We start from the raw sequence: 18,529 nt of genomic DNA, 5'->3' as shown, positions 1-18,529 counted from the left end.
CTATACTCCAATAAAAATTTTTTAAAAAAAGACTAATGTCAAATAGCAAAAATAAATAAATAAATTAATTAATTAAATATATTGGGAAATTTATTAATACATTTGAATAGTTCTGAATTTAATATATCAAATATGAATACATTTAATAAACAGATTTATTACCTTAAGTATAAAGATATTGTATGCTAAGGCTTTTTTCATTTTGCAAAAGATATTGACTTAATAAAGAAATATGTGTTCATAAAAAATAAAATAAAATAAAAAATGCATCTTGGAAAAAATCTGAAGAGTATAAAGTATGTAAAGACTTGTCTTTGGATATCAAGATTTAGAGATGCACACATTTTTAATGTCTAAAATTTAAGTTTTGTTCACTAAGTTAAATCTCAACTAAATGAGATCAAGATTAGATAGAGAGATAAATAGATGATAGAAAGATTGATATAGTTATAGATATATAACCACTTGCTGTTACTAGAAAGTCCAAAAACAAAAAGATGGCATAGAAAAGAATTGGGTACAAAGGAAAAGCTTGCAAATTACACAGGGCAGAAGTCCGGGGCAGGGCAGTAGCAGCTCTACTCTCCTCCCCTGGCTGCCTAGGAAAATATGATTGAGGAAATTATTTCCTGGGCTGAAAAAATTATAATTGTTCTCTGATGTCATCAGATCTCAATGATTTCCCATCAAACGTTTTCTTTCCTAGACCCCACGGGGGAGTTGAGCAACCATGGGAGGGCATCTCTAGTATTTGCCGCCGTGTGTAGGGTGCCACATCAATCACAGTCCTACCCTGTCTTACTACTGCCTGCGTGTTAGAACAGGACTAAACACACACTCTTCGTTGTTCTCTTCCAGGATTTCCAATGAGCACTCCCCCAAACTCCAGATCCGGAGTCACAGTTACTTGAGGGCGGTCAGTGAGGTCTCCATCAACCGAAGCCTAGACAGCCTTGACCCTGCGGGCCTGCTCACATCACCAAAGTTCCGCTCCAGGAATGAGAGCTACATGCGAGCCATGAGCACCATCAGCCAGGTGAGCCCGGTGGCTGCATCTGTGAACTGTACGAGGGTTGGTGGAAAACAAGAGGGCATGACATGAGGAGGCTGACACCCCCCGGAATGATGCTGATGGGTCCGGCAGGAGGTCAGGTCTAAATGCTGCCTGGTTTGGCCACAGGGGGCTCCTGGTACCAACAGTCTACCAGCAGGGGAGGGGTCCTTGGCAGATGGATAAAGCACATCAGGGGAGTCCTTGGAAATTCATTAGCAGTCAGTTGGCACCAACAAATTAGTCATTAAGGAGTTGTTGGATGAGGCTTCAGTTGTAAAGATGTTTGAAGGATAGAAGGACAGGGTAGACATCATTGGCAAAACCAAGGCAGTGTCAAATCATAAAAGTATTAAGCAGGTAATCAAGACAGGGACCCAGGCACGGGAAATGAGATACGATCTATTTACCCCAACTGGGTCCTAGGTGAATATTGCGTCTTGGTTATAAGACACAAGCCCACTTCTAAGAACTGCTACCCAGAACTAGGGATGAAGACTCAGTAAAGGTGACTTAATGGTGCATCCGAAATATTCAGCTGAAGTTTCTTGATGGCTCCCACTGATGGTCTCAGAGAATGTGGGAGAGGGTTAGGTTGCCCAAACCAAGGGAGGGTTGAACCTAGGACTCCTGGAGGGCCTGACCCTGCAGCTTTCAGGGGCCACCAGGAGAGCAGGAGGTGGCTCCAGGGCTTCCTCTGGGAGGACAAAAAAAAAAAGGGTATTTTTTTGAAATAATGTTTAGGAGCTCTGAATTTTAATTTATATCACAATTTTTAAAACTAAGCACCATACTATTAACTCAGCTCATATGCAGTGAGCAAAACACTGGGCCAGATTTTGCCAGCTAGTCAATGGTGAATAATGCCTAATTCCTGCTCCCCAAGTGTACAGTCTAATGCAGAGCATACAAAAAACGTAAAAGTGCTGTAAATAACAAACGTTATTTACTTGAACAAAAACACTCTGAGGTATGGGCTTCCCTGGTGACGCAGTGGTTAAGAATCCGCCTGCCAATGCAGGGGACACAGGTTCAATCCCTGGTCCAGGAAGATCCCACATGCTGTGAAGCAACTAAGCCCATGCGCCACAACTACAGAGCCTGTGCTCTAGAGCCTGCGAGCCACAACTACTGAGCCCACGTGCCACAACTACTGAAGCCAGCAAGCCACAACTACTGAGCCCACGTGCCACAACTACTGAAGCCAGCGAGCCACAACTACTGAGCCCACATGCCACAACTACTGAAACCAGCGAGCCACAACTACTGAGCCCATGTGCCTCAACTCCTGAAGCCAGCGAGCTATAACTACTGAAGTCCTCGCGCCTGGAGCCCGTGCTCTGCAACAAGAGAAGCCACCACAATGAGAAGCCCACGTGCAGCAACGAAGACCCAATGCAGCTAAAAATTAATTAATTAATTAATTATTTTTAAAAAACACTCTGAGGTAGGTAGGGCAAGAATTAACCATAAGAGCTGCTTTCATTGGGTCAGGCACTGTGCCAACTGCTTCATATTTTCATAATATTAGTTCTTATAAACATACTGTAAGATATGTAAGTAACCAGAAGTTAAATGGGACTTTCTTTGTGGTCACAAAATTGTCACCAAGATCCCAAAGTGACTGAGTAAAAGGTGTTCAGTACCCAGGATTCTAAAGAGAGAGCTTCTAGGCATGGGGTCTAGGAATATGCATTTTAACAAATATTCCAAGTGATTCTAATAAAGCAATACATTAATAAAGAAGTATTTATTAACGTAGTATATATCTGAACTTTGAAAATGCTGGCCTAAAGCATATTCAGGGAATAATGAATTCTCAAGTGTAGTTAGAGCTCAGAATACTTAGAGCAATGGGAAATCTGTTCTGAATTTTGTCCTGGGGACATTTTTTGTACATGGCCTTCCATGCAGGGCCCAGGGGACTGGACTTTATTCATTAGGAATGGGACTGACTGAAGATTAATTAAAACTTCAGCTTTTAAGCAGGCAAAAGATATGATCAGAACTTTGATGGAGGATAATTAATCCAGCAAAAAAAATGTAGGAAAGATTGGAGAGGATGAGAAAGAGGCTAGAGGCAGAGAAGCTAGTTTGAAAGGCATTGTGATCATCAAGGTGAGAATTACTACTATTGCTGGTGCTGCTGCTGATGGTGATGGTAGTGGTGAGGATAGTGGTGGAGATGGTGGTGAGGTGGTAATGATGGTGGTGGTAGAGTTGGCGGTAGTGGTGAGGATAGTGGTGGAGATGGTGGTGAGGTGGTAATGATGGTGGTGGTAGAGTTGGTGGTAGTGGTGAGGATAGTGGTGGAGATGGTGGTGAGGTGGTAACGATGGTGGTGGTAGAGTTGGTGGTAGTGGTGAGGATAGTGGTGGAGATGGTGGTGAGGTGGTAATGATGGTGGTGGTAGAGTTGGTGGTAATGCTGGTGGTGGTGATAGACTAAGCACTGAAGCATCTCTGATCTGTCAGAGTGAGACCCCGAAATAGGACCACTGCTCTCATTTTGTCCCTACCATCAAAATAGAGCTCCCTGCTCTAAATGGGTTCTTGAAAAGCAAAGGCAGGGACCACAGCAAGGCTCCAAAAGCAGGGTAGGGCAGGAGTCAGGGAGAGCTGACATACTGGATTCCAGTATTTGCCTACTGTACATTTCCTCACTTTAAAGTAATCTCCAAAGGGAATTCCCTGGCGGTCCAGTGGTTAGGACTCTGCACTTCCACTGCCGGGGGCCAGGGTTCGATCCCTGGTCAGGGAACTAAGATCCCCCATGCCGTGCAGAGCAGCATGCAAAAATGAATGAATGAATGAATAAATAAATGTAATCTCCAAGAGTATGCACACCTATCTGTGCTAGGTACTGCTGTCCAGTGATACCCACTATCCCAACTCTGAGGTAAATATTTGGCGCCTCATTTGGTGAAACTTGGACTTGCCTTGTTCTTACTTTTTTCACAGTAAACAATATAATATTTAAAACGTCTTTAAGCTTATCTTTATTCTGGACAGGCTCATGGTCACATAGCCTTCCAGAATTGCAAAATAGTCTACAAATCCCAGGTGTCATACCTGCAGAATACTTCTGTGGGTTTAGAATATTTCATTGGAAAATGTTTATACACACTTACTGCTTTCATAATTTTACATGGTTAAAACAGGAGAGCAGGTCACTTCCCCATCACGACATGCATCTACACAGCTGCCTGCTTTTAGTCCCTATGCTGTAGATCTGACCTTCCTTGAGACAGTGTCACTTCCTGGTGACAACTTAGTAAAGTATCAACAAATCACTGAAGAGGCACATGTGGGCCTTGATCCAGGGGCGGGTCAAGTCTGCAATTCAGTGGCGTGATCATTTCGCCTTAAGTAAAATACAGAAAGCAGAGCCATCCTAAATGGATTCCTAATGACACACCATTTTTCTAGTTCCATATTCAATTTTCAAGTAATAGAGTATCGTGAAGGATAATTTCAAACTTTCTATCGCAGTCCCAACGTTGTCATTATTCAAAGGGAATGGTTTCTTCTTCAAAGCAATCCTACCATATATACTCTAGGCTTTTCAAAAAGTAGTTGGTTTTTGTGATGTCGGAGATATTCTCTCTTATAGATCTTTAGGAGCAGCTCTAGTAGTATAGAATTTAAGTACATTATATCCTATTCCTCCTTAAAACCTGATATATTATTGATGTATTATTCATCAAAGGCTCCTAGAAAGATCAAAGTAAAATGTTGTAAGCCAAGAAATTGGTCTAGAATAACTAAATTGTTTGTTTCTGCCATTCATACCTTACAGAAATAAAACATTCCTAAAAACAGACTGTGCTTGGATGATAGAGAAAAACTGAACACCTTTTTATATGTTTATAACCTTTCTATATATTTTTACTATATGTACATCTAATAAAACAGGGGCTTTTAAAGTAAGACTTAAGAAGAAAGAATTATAGAAAGTCACATTTAAAAAAACTATTTGGTATAATAACTGTCATTTCCAAATTAGTTTAATTTACATCTCAATTTATTTCAAGTCCAAACCTCAAATATCTTCATCTGGAATCGTAAACTAGAAGCTCACAGACATATTTTGTCCAGTAACATGTTGAGTTTCCACATCATTTTTTAATTTTTTTTTAAGAGGGACTCCATTATCTTTATTTATTTTTTAATAGTTTTTTGGCCACGTTGGGTGTTTGTTGCTGTGCTCAGGCTTTCTCTAGTTGCAGCGAGCAGGGGCTACTCTTCGTTGCGGTGCGCAGGCTTCTCATCGTGGTGGCTTTTCTTGTTGAGGAGCACGGGCTCTAGGAGCACAGGCTTCAGTAGTTGCAGCACATGGGCTCAGTAGTTGCAGCACATGGGCCATAGGGTACGCAGACTTCAGTAGTTGTGGCTCGTGGGCTCTAGAGCGCAGGCTCAGTAGTTGCGGCGCACGGGCTTAGTTGCTCCACGGCATGTGGGATCCTCCCGGACCAGGGATCGAACCCGTGTCCCCTGCATTGGCAGGCAGACTCTTAACCATTGCACCACCAGGGAAGTCCCACATCATTTTTAAAACACGAATGTAATAAGCAGTTATTGTGCTTGGTGGTAATACCAGCAGTTTAGCTGTGACTTTTGACCTAGATCATCCCTTCACTTTATATATACAAAGAAATGGAAACTCAAATAAATTAAGCATCTGTCAGCACCCAGCTAGTCAGTGACATAACCTAGAAAACGCAGGTGTCCTGACTCCTAACTGGTAAGTTTCTCCAATGTCTGCTGGAATTGGGGTATGGGTGGCAATAATAATGCCAATAATAGTAGTAGTAATAATGAAAATGAGTATAATGGAATAGTTACCATGTATTGCTTACCTGATATAAGCTATAAGCTTTGCATATTATCTCATTAATTTCATAGCAACTATAAGAAAGATCATTTTTTTAATTTATGAAACTCAGTCTTAGAGAATTAGAGTAACTTGTCTCATTCTTCCCACTACACTACCTCACAAAATAATATCTAGTATTTATCGAATGCCTACCATGTGCCTTGAAATGTGCACTTGTATATTTCATTTTTTATCCTTAAAGCATCCCTATGATGTAGGTATTATTATATGCATTTTAAAGATTAGGAAAATGAGGCTCAGAGAATTCAAGCGAATTGCCCATGATATAGTAGAAAGAGCATTAAACTACTCCTTCTTTCCATATAGAAAATAAATCCAAATGAATTTAAAATCTGAGCACTAACACAAAGTGACAAAAAATTTTAAATTAGGGGAATATGTGTATGATATTATGGTGAGAATTATAACTTTTAATAAAAATAAGAATTATAGAAAACATAAAATAAAAGATAGACATCTAATCTAACTAAAAATCAAATATTTCTGTGCAGCAAAAACATCTTAAAAAAAAAAAAAGAAGACATCTTAAAGTTAAAATTGACAGGGGGAATATTTAAACACATCAAGAAAAAAGCTTAATGTTCCAGTTGCCTAAAGTGTTTCTAGCAATTAGTATGAAAAGATAACAACCTAAAAGAATTTGGGGCAAAGCTTATGAAATAGCAAATCAAAAGGGAAAAAAGTACCAAGTCCAATAAATATAGGAAAAGATGTTCATATACACTAGTAGGCTGGTAAAGATAAACTGAAACAGCACAATATCACTCTTGACCTATCAGGCAGCAAAAACAGCTAATACCCATTACTGGTGACCATGTTGAGAAATGAGCTCTGACTTACTTGCTATTTGGGATGAACTGCCACAATTGATTTTGAAAGTAATGTGGTAAAATCTACAAAAGGTAAAATAAATCTTTTGGCACGGGAATCCCACTTGTGGAACTTTATAATACAGAAATGAAAGTACCAGAATATAAAGATAAACAAACAAGGAAGCTGGTCATAGCATGGCCTCCAAGGACATACTTGAATCATCATCCACAAAGCAGTGGTTAAATAAATTATGGTCCAATCATACTATACAATATCATGGAGGTGGTGGCTTAGTGTCTGAATCTCCCTGAGTCTCTGTATAAAAGCAGACAGAGCAACTAGATAGAAAAACTAAAAATTCATGGACAACATTTACAACAAAATCAGATGACAAGATATTCCGTGAACCCAAAATGTAAGTAGATAGGAACAAACCACCAGTAGCCATAAGCCTGTGTTGCATCCACATCTGTGCTGGGGAACACAGAGGAAAACAATGACTTTCTTGATGGATGTGAGTAAAGCAGAAGGAAACCAGCAGCAGGTAGTTTGGGGGGGTGGGGTATGTATTTGAGAATAGCAGCTGAAACTGGGAAGGATTTGCCTTCTCTAAGAGCAGGTAAATTCAAGGGGCCTGCAGTAAAATCAGGAGAGGTTGGGGAAATCTGAGCCTATGTATACACTGGAAACCAACCAACCAGTTTTTCCTTCAAGAAGAGGTCCCAGTTCTGAGAAGAAACAGTTGGGAATAGAATCAAATACGAGCAAGATAGAGACAATAGCAAAGAAGAAAAGAGAAGGTTCAGGTAAAAGTTAGGGGAAGGAACAAGAGAATCAGGAAATCTTGGAAAGCAACACGATGCTAAAACAATAGAAGAGGAAGCCCTGTGGAAAATTCAGGGGGAAAATCCTGAATGTATCACCTCTCAAGGTCAGAAAAACTAATTTTACTGAGAAATGAGGAACAAAAAAATATCCACTTTAAATCACAAAGTCACGATAATAAAGAAAAGAGAATAAGGAGCAGAATAACATTCCTACAGAAAATGAAAGCATGCCAGAAAGACACACCCACAAAATAGATCAAAACTGTAACACACTCTTTCAAAATAAGCTAAAAGACATTAAGAAAATGACATAAGACATGGGAGGAAAAGATATATCTGAATTTTCAAAAACTTAAAAATGATGTCACAGAACTCAGGAAAGAATTAGAAGTAAAAGAAAAACCATTTCAGAAATGAAGATCAGACTGAGGGAATAGAGGAGCAAGTGAATGAGACATTTTATACACTGAGAAAAATAGAACCTGAAAAGGAGGAAGAGTTTTTAAATCAAGAAAAAAGAAGAAGAGTTAAAAAGGATTCAAGAGAAATTGATAAATATGGAAGATAGGCAAAGATTGACCACAGAGATAATAGAAGTCTCTGAAGAAGATAATCAAAGCAAAGGACCAGAACAAATAATAAAACATTAAAGAAAACATCCCTGAAATAAAAAGATTCAAAAGAATATACCATGTACCTGAGAAACTGACCCAAAACAATAAATACCAAGACATAGTCTAGTAAAATTACAAGATTTTGAAGAATTAAAAAAAAAAAAAAAACCCACCCCCCCCCCTTTGGACTTCTAGACAAAAAAAGCAAGTGACTTAAGAAAGAACAAAAATTAAATTATCATCAGACTCTATAATAACAATAGTTTATGCCAAAAGAAAATTGAGTAATACGTAATTATAGCCAAGGGGGAAAATGTGAACCAAAGATTTTATATCCAAAAAAACTAACTTTCAACCATAAAAAGCATGGGCACACTATTAAAAGCATGGATGAATGCAGGGAATACTGTTTCCATGAGCCCATCCTGAGGCATCTACCAGACAGTGAGCATTAGACAACCCAAAAGACCAAATGTAAGAACTAGTGGCAAATAGATGCATGACTTTACTTCTGGACTCTCCATTCTGTTCCATTGGTCTGTATGTCTGTCCTATGTCAGTGCCAAACTGTTTTGATTATTGTAGCTTTGTAGTAAGTTTTGAGATCAGGAAGTGTAAGTCCTCCAGTTTGGTTTTGGAAATTATGATGTATCAATATATTTTTCTTCATGTTTCTTGTTCTTGGATTCCAACAATGAACACTAGGAGTTTCAGAAAGAAAAGAGAAAACAGAAGGAAGGCAATTACTAATGAAATAATGGTCCCAGAAATGGTCCCAGAACTGAAAGACATGAATTTGCAGGTTGAGAGGGCCCACACAGTACCCAGCAAAAAGGATGGAGAAAGATCCACACAGAGAATGTCATGGTGAAACATTAGATCATTTGGTACCTTAAAAGCTTCCAGAAGGGATGGGGCAAACCAGCTCATGTGGAAAGGCTCAGGAATGAGAAAGGCATCCACTTGCTCAATCTCTAGCACACACGGAAGCTAAGAGACAAGGAGCAAAGCCTGGAAACATCTGAAGGAAGAAGGGATACAGCTAGAATTCTAAATGCAAGCATGCTCTCCCTTAACAGTGGAGGTGGGGTACAGACATTTCCATCAATGTGAGGTAGCACCTTCCCAAGAAAGCACTGGAAGATGTGCTCCACCGAAAGGAGGGAATAAAATAAGGAAGAGGGAACAGGGGCTCCACCACAGGCTAGATAATAAAGGGCACCCCTGGAATGATGGGGAAGGGAGATCCCAGGACAGCAGTGGGCTTGGCAGCCATAGACTGCAGTAGGATAGGAGGCTCCAAGAGGGATGCTTCAAGGGCAGGAAGGAAACCAAGAGGTCTATGAACATATCAAGAGATTCACATAAGCAAGTGTTCCACAATATGGATGCAAACACCATAAGATCCAACTGGAAGAACTGAAAATGGTTGCCTCTGGGGAGGGAGAATTGGGGGTGGGCTGGGTGGGTCAGGGGTCTGCGCTTTGTCTTTATAAGCCATCTAGAACTATTTGTCCTATATTTGTGTCTAAGTTGGATAAAGAATCATCTTTTTATACAAAAAAAGTAGTGGCAAGCATTAAATATATAGTTATCTGTAAAACTAAGACTAATGAGAGCTACAGTGGGAGAGAACATGTATGTTATATGCTCTGATAATGTCAATTTAGCACAACTATTTTTAAATGAGGGAATAATAGAGACAGCAGATGCAAAAAAAAAAAAAAGAATTGTGAACTGTTTTCAGTAATGGTTGGGCAGTGGTGGTATTAGTATGCTATTCTGAGGCTGTTGTGTACGTATTGTGGAAGAAAGCAAATGAATCATTGTAGTATATCCCAATTCCATCATCTTCTGTGTCCTTGAAAACCAGGATTTTTAATATGCAATAAAGATATACGTATAAATATAACATAGAAGAAGTTACATAAAAACACTGCATGTGAATTTGAATTAGATGTATTCATAACCTAGTTCTCTGTCCATTGAAAGGCCTAGGAAGAATGACCAACTCTGTAGCAATGACAGTGAAGCTTCCTGGTGCCCAAATTGTGTTCTTGTGATACCATTTACCACTAAAAGAAAAAAGGCTTTCTGGAAAAATACTAATTTCAGGACTGGGCAGGAAAGATGAAGATAAGTTTTGAATAACTTGTCATACCAGATATGAAGAAAGTTATCAAAGACCACTGGTCTCATGTCAAAAGGACCCAGGAGCCAACCTAAGAGGTTCCCACTGGCCACAGATGGGACAGATGAGTTAAGTAAGAATGAAAATAGAAGTGGATTTAAAACCGTCAAATACTTTTAAATCTATGAGTCCATTTTGATACTTTTAAAAATTAATTGGTCATGTTTAGTAGATATAAGAGAACAAATTTATTATCTTAAAAATTAGTAAATAGAGACTTCCCTGGTGGTCCAGTGGTTAAGAATCCACCTTCCAATGCAGGGGATGCAGGTTCGATCCCTGATCGGGGAACTAAGATCCCATATGCTGCAGGACAACTAGAGAGCCCATGTACCGCAACAAAGAGCCCACACTGCAACTAAGACCTGACGCGGCCAAATAAATAAATAAAATATTTTTTTTTAATTAGTAAATAAAAGGGAAAAGATCAAACATCTGCTGTTACTGTGTGAACTGAACCCACTAACCAAATAATATGAGAGGAAGCATTTCTTTATTTAAAAAAAAATTCCAACTAGTGACTATAAAAGTTGGTAGAACCAAGAATATCACCATTTTGCAACCCCCAATGAACTAATGGATCTAGGCACTGAGCATCAATGACTCCCAACAGCATAAAAAGAGAGATAACTAGACATAATGTGCTTCCTGATGAGACAGCCCATGACACATGACCTCTAGTCTTGCCAAAGAGATTGAACCTGAGTCTGATCAAGCCTCTGGATCCAACGTTCAAATTTCAGGAAACACGAAGGACAGTGGAACATGCTAAATCCTCCACGTGCAGGAAATCAGCAAATCCAGACTCTGGGAAACTTTCCAGGTCAAACGCCTCAGGTGCTTCAATAGATAAATTGTAATATTTGTTAAAAACGGGTGGAGGGAGGCCTGAATATTAAAAGTGAATTAAAAGATATCATAAATTTTAAAAATGGGTAAGACCAAACTGTAGAGTCTAGGGATGCACACTTAGGTGAAAAAAACATAAATGCAAAGCAGTGCTTGCAATAAAACTCAGAGTAGTAGTTACTTTTGGAGGGAGGGTGGGGGCTGTGGATAGGATGGGGTATATGGAGGGGCTTCTAGGTGCCTGAGAAAATTCTGTTCCTTGATCTGAGTACTAGGTACAAGGGTGTTGGCTTTATTATAATTCACAAGCTATGCATTTATTTTGCATGGTTTTCTGTATCTGCATATAATAAAAACAAAAAGTTAGAATGAAGGGGCTTCCCTGGTGGTGCAGTGGTTAAGAATCCACCTGCCAATGCAGGGGACACAGGTTCAAGCCCTGGTCGGGGAAGATCCCACTTGCCGTGGAGCAACTAAGCCCGTGCGCCACAACTACTGAGCCTGCACTCTAGAGCCCGCGAGACACAACTACTGAAGCCCGTGCGCCTAGAGCCCACGCTCCTCAACAAAAGAAGCCACCGCAATAAGAAGCCCGTGCACCCCAATGAAGAGTAGCCCCTGCTCAATGCAACTAGAGAAAGCCTGCGCACAGCAACGAAGACCCAACACAGCCAAAAATAAAGAGATATATAAATAAATTTACAAAAAAAAAGAGAGAGAATAAAGAAGGAGAATCCTATTAAGAATATAAGTATAAAATAGAAGGTTAAGTGGAAAAAAACAGGTTGCAGAATTATTCAATATATTTACTTTCTGATTCATTTTTTATGAAAAATAGGGTAGGGGGCACTAATACCCTCTGAAAGGTAATCATCCAAGTTTAATTGTTATTACCTTGATAGGGATAGATACTTTACTATTTCTTTGTGATGTTTGATTAATAGGGGGAAATCTAATAATAATAATATATATATATATATAGTTTGTTTTACTTTTTACTTTGAAATCATTCCAAACTGACAAAAGAGTCACATGTAAAATACAAAGACCTCCTGTACATCACTGACCAAGATTCATACTCATTGATTATTAAAGTTTTGGCTCATTTGCTCACTCTCTCTATGTTTGACAATTAGTTGCAAATATCATGTCCCTTTACCTCTAAATGCACCTCCAACTATCTCCTTAAGACAAGTATATATTATATATATAATTTTTAAATATGGAAGTATATAATTATTAGCCTTGAAAATGTGCAGGGATTTTATATCAAGTTAGATAAAGTATATGAAAATACTACTTTAAACTGTAAAGAATTATTATTAAGAAATGTATGTCTCTTTTCCCCTTGATATGCTTTAAGGTAATTGAAGTTTAAAGAAATTAGCCATTATTGGACTGCATCTTCATAGAACACAAAATGAAGATAGGCAAAAATTGCCATCATTTTCAGTATATGCTCTAAGCTTAATTATAGTTTAATCTGTTAAATTTTCAATTACTCATGAATTTGATATTAAGGAAATTTGATATACGAAGTTCTAGAAGGTAGCAGAACTTTGAAGAATGCTGCCACACCTCTATCAAATCAGCAGCAAAGTGAGAAATTGACAGAAGCACCTGGTCTGGCATTTTTTTTTTTTTAAGGTGGTGCTCAAATCCAATGTAAATTATGTACAGGGGAATATAATAATAAAAACTTATTCTTCGAAAAGGGAAGACCTCATTTGGAAGAATTTTAAAACACATTTATAAACAATTTGTGGACCATATCAGCTTTTATAGAGAAGAGTGAAACCTTCTTTAAATAGTATGTAGATAGTTTGAAAATCTCAATAGTGCCTTTCAAGATTTTGACATCTGGGTTTGGTCTATATTTGTGCATGATGTGGGTATCTTGCCAGAAAATATAGGGCCTGTTTTTATACTTTGCACTAAATTAAGTTTCAGTCGATGCAAATTATGTGACAAACTAGTCACTTCCAAAGGCACAATAAAAATACTAGTTTCTAAAACGTTTGTGCTAAAATTACAGCCCCATTGAAATATACGAACTCTGACCGTAGGCCTATAAAATTGGCCCCTAGGTTTGCATTTATAAATAAGGAAGAATTAGCACCTTGGCGTGCCCTAATGTAAGATTTCCCTACACCACGCTTCCTTGCATTCTAAAAACAAAGTTCTTTTTCTTTAGAATTTAATTGACTATTTGGGATCATAAACTAGATACCATTCTACTATAGTCTGTCAGGTAGAGGAAATAAAATGCGCTGGAGTTTACTGCAATCGGACGGGGCGTTCTTCTGGGGGATGCAGTTTGGAGATGCTCCGAGGGCGAGGTGGCTTCTCCCCCGGAGCAGCACGGTGTTACGGTCCCGTCTCGCCCGCAGGTGAGCGAGATGGAGGTGAACGGGCAGTTCGAGTCGGTGTGCGAGTCGGTGTTCAGCGAGCTGGAGTCACAGGCGGTGGAGGCCCTGGACCTGCCAATGCCCGGCTGCTTCCGCATGCGGAGCCACAGCTACGTGCGCGCCATAGAGAAAGGCTGCTCGCAGGACGACGAGTGCGTGTCGCTGAGGTCTTCCTCCCCGCCGCGCACCACCACCACCGTGAGGACCATCCAGAGCAGCACGGGTGAGTGGGCAGAGCTGGCCCCGCGCCCGGGGGGCGGCACGACTGCCCCCAGACACTGCACGTGGTCCCCTCGCTGTTATCACACGGTCACCCGTCACCAAACCCCACCCACACCCCGTGAGGCAGCGCCTCTGCTTCCCTGCCCGCCTCTATCCCCAGCCTCCGGCCACATCCACGCACCCCCTTCTTCCTCCATCTCCATCTCTGGTACCAACAGAGGAGACTGCAACTGTGGGACCAAGAGGGATGGCACAGGGGGAAGATCGTCCCAAAACGCCCACACAACATCCTAGGACCAGCACACTCATCCCACCCAACTCCTCCTCTCCATCATCAGGCCCTGACTTTTAGGGGTGTGACCCCTCCAGGAATCAGACACCCTGATTGTTGAGCATCACAGAGTTGGAAAGCTTTTTAAATTCCAAGATATCCACAAAATGACTCTCCCAAAAGACCTGAAGTGCCACTGTGACAAAATCAGAAATGGATGATGCAGTAATATTGATTGCACAGTTTGAGTTTTCTTTCCTTATAACAGAAGGCAGATTTATTTCATCATTTTAAAACCTCCTGACTATACACATACAGAACCTCCTTTTCCCTCTAAACTGAATTTAGGTTTATGCTGCTACACTGTCTTTTGATCTGATTTTAGTCAGAGAGGCACAGCAGAGCTTAACTGGTTTCCATGACACTGGACCTACATAGGAACATAGCCATGGATTGTGTGTGACAGTGTACGTGTGTGTTTTGGGTTTTGGGGTGCTTTTTTTAAAAATAACATTTAGGTCCAAGAAGAAAATCCCCTCCATAGTTAACTAGTCTTAACTTTGATGGAATTCAGCATTACTCCAATAAAGACTAATTCTACAAAAAGATCATCAAACCAAGCGTCAAGATAAATAATGATGAATTAATTAGAAGGAAGAGTCTGTGTTAGACTATTGTATTCTTCAGTTTTTGTTCTAGGTGCCTCAAATGTAATTGTCATTCAGCCTAGAACTTTTGCAGGCTTGAGAATTAATAGGTTCTCAAACCTGAATTAAAATCCTACTAACTAGAAAGACAGGGTTGAGATAGAATTTGCAAATAACCATTAGAGGTGAAACAATAGGCATTCCTTCTGGACCAATGCAAATTAGGATCTCAGGATTAGGGGAAAGATGCTCCTAGATGTTACCCTGGCTCAGCAGCCCTGCCAGAGCCCAGCAGCTCTGGCCCTGGCTGGCTGTCTCCCACCAGAGATGGGGGGTGTGCATTCTTGCTCACTAGGAAATTTTGCAAGAACAGCCCAGACGAGGTTAATAAGTTAAATAAGGTTGATTCAGGAAATGAACACATTTTTTAATTCATTCATGGGCATATTTATGTGTGTTTACATTTGTGCACTAAGTGTGGCTTGAAGGTCTGCCTGCGCCTCTAGCCCCTCACTGTGTCTTTGGTGTTTCCTTGTTTCCCTGCTTCTACCTCCAACTCCCCCCCAGCCCTCTTCCGTGTCTGGTCCGTTCTCTGTATAGCGGCCTCATCACCCGCCAGCTACTCTTCTGTGCTGCAGTTACTCCTTAAACATGCAAAATGCAGATCCTTGCCCAGAAGGGCCGAGGGAAGGAAAAGGGCTACTGGTTCACCTCCACCTCCACCACCCCTGCAGGGAGCAGTGTTGTGGGTAAAGTGACAAGGACTCCAGAATGGCTGTTTTCAGATCAACTAAGAGGCGTTTGTGTTTCGTCCTTTAAGAGACAATTTACTTACTCTTTGTACTGTGCTCTTCACCCCAAATACCCTATTCTGACCTTCCTAAGACCCTTCCCAGCTGCTCTGGGGGTTTGCAGAGTTCAAACAATAAAAATCCAGATAAAATCCAGGTTGCCAGTTACATCGGAATTGCAGATCAATAGTGAATACTTCTGTAGTGTAAGTATATCCCAAATATTGCATGGGACCTACTTATACGACAGAATTATCTGTAGTGTCTGTAGTGTTTGCTAAATCTGACAAGCCTATCAGAGAAGGAAGTGAGCAAGGCCTAGGAGGGCGTCCTGTGCTGTTGCATTTAGAATGTGAATTAAGGGACTTCCCTGGTGGCACAGTGGTTAAGAATCTGCCTGCCAATGCAGGGGACACAGGTTCCATCCCTGGTCAGGGAAGATCCCACATGCTGCAGAGCAACTAAGCCCGTGTGCCACAACTACTGAGCCTGCGCTCTAGAGCCCTCAAGCCACGACTACTGAGCCTGTGTGCCACAACTACTGAAGCCTGCGCGCCTAGAGCCCATGCTCTGCAACAAGAGAAGCCACCGCAATGAGAAGCCCATGCACCGCAACGAAGAGTAGCCCCCGTTCGCCGCAACTAGAGAAAGCCCACATGAAGCAATGAAGACCCAACACAGCCAATAAAATAAAATAAAATAGAATGTAAATTAAATTGGAGGGGTTTTAGCCAGAGGCCCTATGTGGGAGAACAGCCAAATAATAAAAGAAATAAATGAAAACATCACGGAGGTGACAGCAACTGCTCCATCTTGGGCTCCACATGCCTTGTCCTAAGTCCTGGACCCCGTCCACCTGCAGCCATCTAGATGGGAAGGCTCCAGGCTTGGCTGCAGCTGCAGGGGTTTAGGGGCAGGAAGATATCACAGGGAATGGTGAAGCATAAAATATCAGAGTTTTGTACAGGACAGCCGGTGACTTCACCCTTCATCATCCAAGTCAACATTATGATATATCATTTTTACAGTCGGGGAAAAGTAAGCAAACTATTTAAGGGCTAAATATTACAGTAGATTCTAAGTAAGGCCTTTAGAATTCTAATATCACTTTTCACAATTTCTCTATGCCATGAATTGGTTCTTTTTAAAAAGTCACTTTAGGATATAATAAGATTCTGTGCCCTTCATTCTACTGCTCTCATAATTCCTGGGTTTCCTCCTTACCCCTCTTCTTTCTCTCTCTCTCTCTCTCTCTCTCACACACACACACACACACACACACACACACACAGTTTTCCCTTTCTCTGTCACGTGATGTCAGTACCATCATATTTTCTTCTACTGGTTTCCTTCCATAGAAAATCTACTTTCTCATAGGACCTACTAATTTTTGAAAGCGTGCGCTCATCTGCGTTAATCAGGAACTGACTTTGCTCTAATTTTAACCATTTCCCCATGTACACAGGTCAGATTTACATCCGCGTTGGGACATGACGTAGATTTCTCCTTTGCTCATTATTCTTGGGACATTTACAGCAGATTGCATTTGTCTTAAACTTCCCTTTGCCTGAAAAACAATGCTTTGTTTTTGTCAAATGCAGTTAATAGCTATACCTTTTCTCCCCATGACAGTCCGCATTCTGAGTCTTTGATTTATGTGTCAGCCCATTTTGAATGGTTCAGATTTTCAACAAAATAGACTATTAAGCTTTTCTCCTCCAGCCTTGTCCATTCTTCATCTGAGCAAAATGACACCACCGACAAAGGTCCACAACAGTGTCTACTGCCACGTGGGAGAATCAGGATGATGGGCTTGGCTCTAAATGGCCCTAAGGAGCCCCGAGTAAAATGATCAAGGATTAATGGAGCCTCAGGGGCCAACTAGGAGCTGAGTTAGGGAGTGATTTATAGTTATGCTTCTTTTGGTTTATTGACTTTTCGGTTTATCTAACTATGATACAGTTCTATGTTATCTCAGCTTATCATCTGCTTCAAGCACGCAGATAATCTCTCCATCTAATAGATTCAACAGGTTTTTATATAATCATCGCACCTGGGACTATTTGGTGAGGATTAGAGCTACTGTAGGAAAGTAAAAATTTTAAGAGGGCAGTTAGCCCTATGACTGTGGGAAAACAAGCACCCTTACCTCAATCATCTGAATATTTTAGGTGAAAGTAGAACTTGGTGTTAGAAACAGACCCAGACCTCCACTTCAGAGTATTGGATTCGACTGGCCTCCTTGTGGAATATACAAATGCAATTGTATGTGTTTAAGGATGAGGTTTCTTTTTACTTCCTACGCTAAGCATCCAGGATCTATCAAAAGCATTACCACATTGCAGCTAGACAGACTTCAATATGGTGACACCAGGAGGCTGAATAAGCAAAAATAGTGTATCGTCGTCAGTGGATCTACTCATACAGATACACAGACACACACGTGGTCAGAAGAGACAAAATACATCGTTTGTAGTTGTTACCCAGCAAGTAGTAGGCAGGAGGGTCAGTGGGTATGGACAGAGGGAGATTTTTTCAATAAGCACGTATTGCTTTTCATGATTTTAAAAGCCAATATAATATTTGAATTAAAATAATACTCTTTGACAGAAATAGGCAGACTATCATGATATATGCTTCTCTGGTCTTTTAAGAAGTTTTCCCTTTGAAATTACAAGTTTTTGAAGGAAGCTTTATGTAGCAATAACATAATATTTATAAAGAGTAAGTATATGCCACATTGTTGCTCCTCGGAGCCCCCAGGAAGGGCAGCGAGGGCCCAGGACAGAGCGTCACCCTGGCGAGGAGCCAGGGCCCTCCAGCAGGGAGTCAACACACTTTGCCCTCTTGAGTGTGGCTTGGGGCCGCGGTGATCACAGCATGTTTTTCCAGTTTGATTTTTCTAACAAGAGAGATCGCATTTTCCTTTAAATAGAGACACGCTCTTCC

The 18,529-nt window shown here is 40.6% G+C and overlaps 1 protein-coding gene across 4 annotated transcripts in view; it reads left to right on the top strand.

The window, feature by feature from the left end:
• The window catches only part of DLGAP1 (DLG associated protein 1), an 871,245-nt gene that overhangs the window by 687,821 nt on the left and 164,895 nt on the right, over nucleotides 1-18,529 (top strand). For all 4 annotated transcript variants that reach the window (XM_061168915.1, XM_061168917.1, XM_061168916.1 and 1 more), the window contains 2 exons: nucleotides 859-1,036; nucleotides 13,632-13,872. In XM_061168915.1, the coding sequence (XP_061024898.1) occupies nucleotides 859-1,036; nucleotides 13,632-13,872 (419 nt within the window). The remainder of the gene's footprint in view (nucleotides 1-858; nucleotides 1,037-13,631; nucleotides 13,873-18,529) is intronic.

Source organism: Eubalaena glacialis, chromosome 15 (assembly GCF_028564815.1).
Source record: "Eubalaena glacialis isolate mEubGla1 chromosome 15, mEubGla1.1.hap2.+ XY, whole genome shotgun sequence".
Lineage (NCBI taxonomy): Eukaryota > Metazoa > Chordata > Mammalia > Artiodactyla > Balaenidae > Eubalaena > Eubalaena glacialis.
This window is presented reverse-complemented; position numbering and strand designations above follow the sequence as displayed.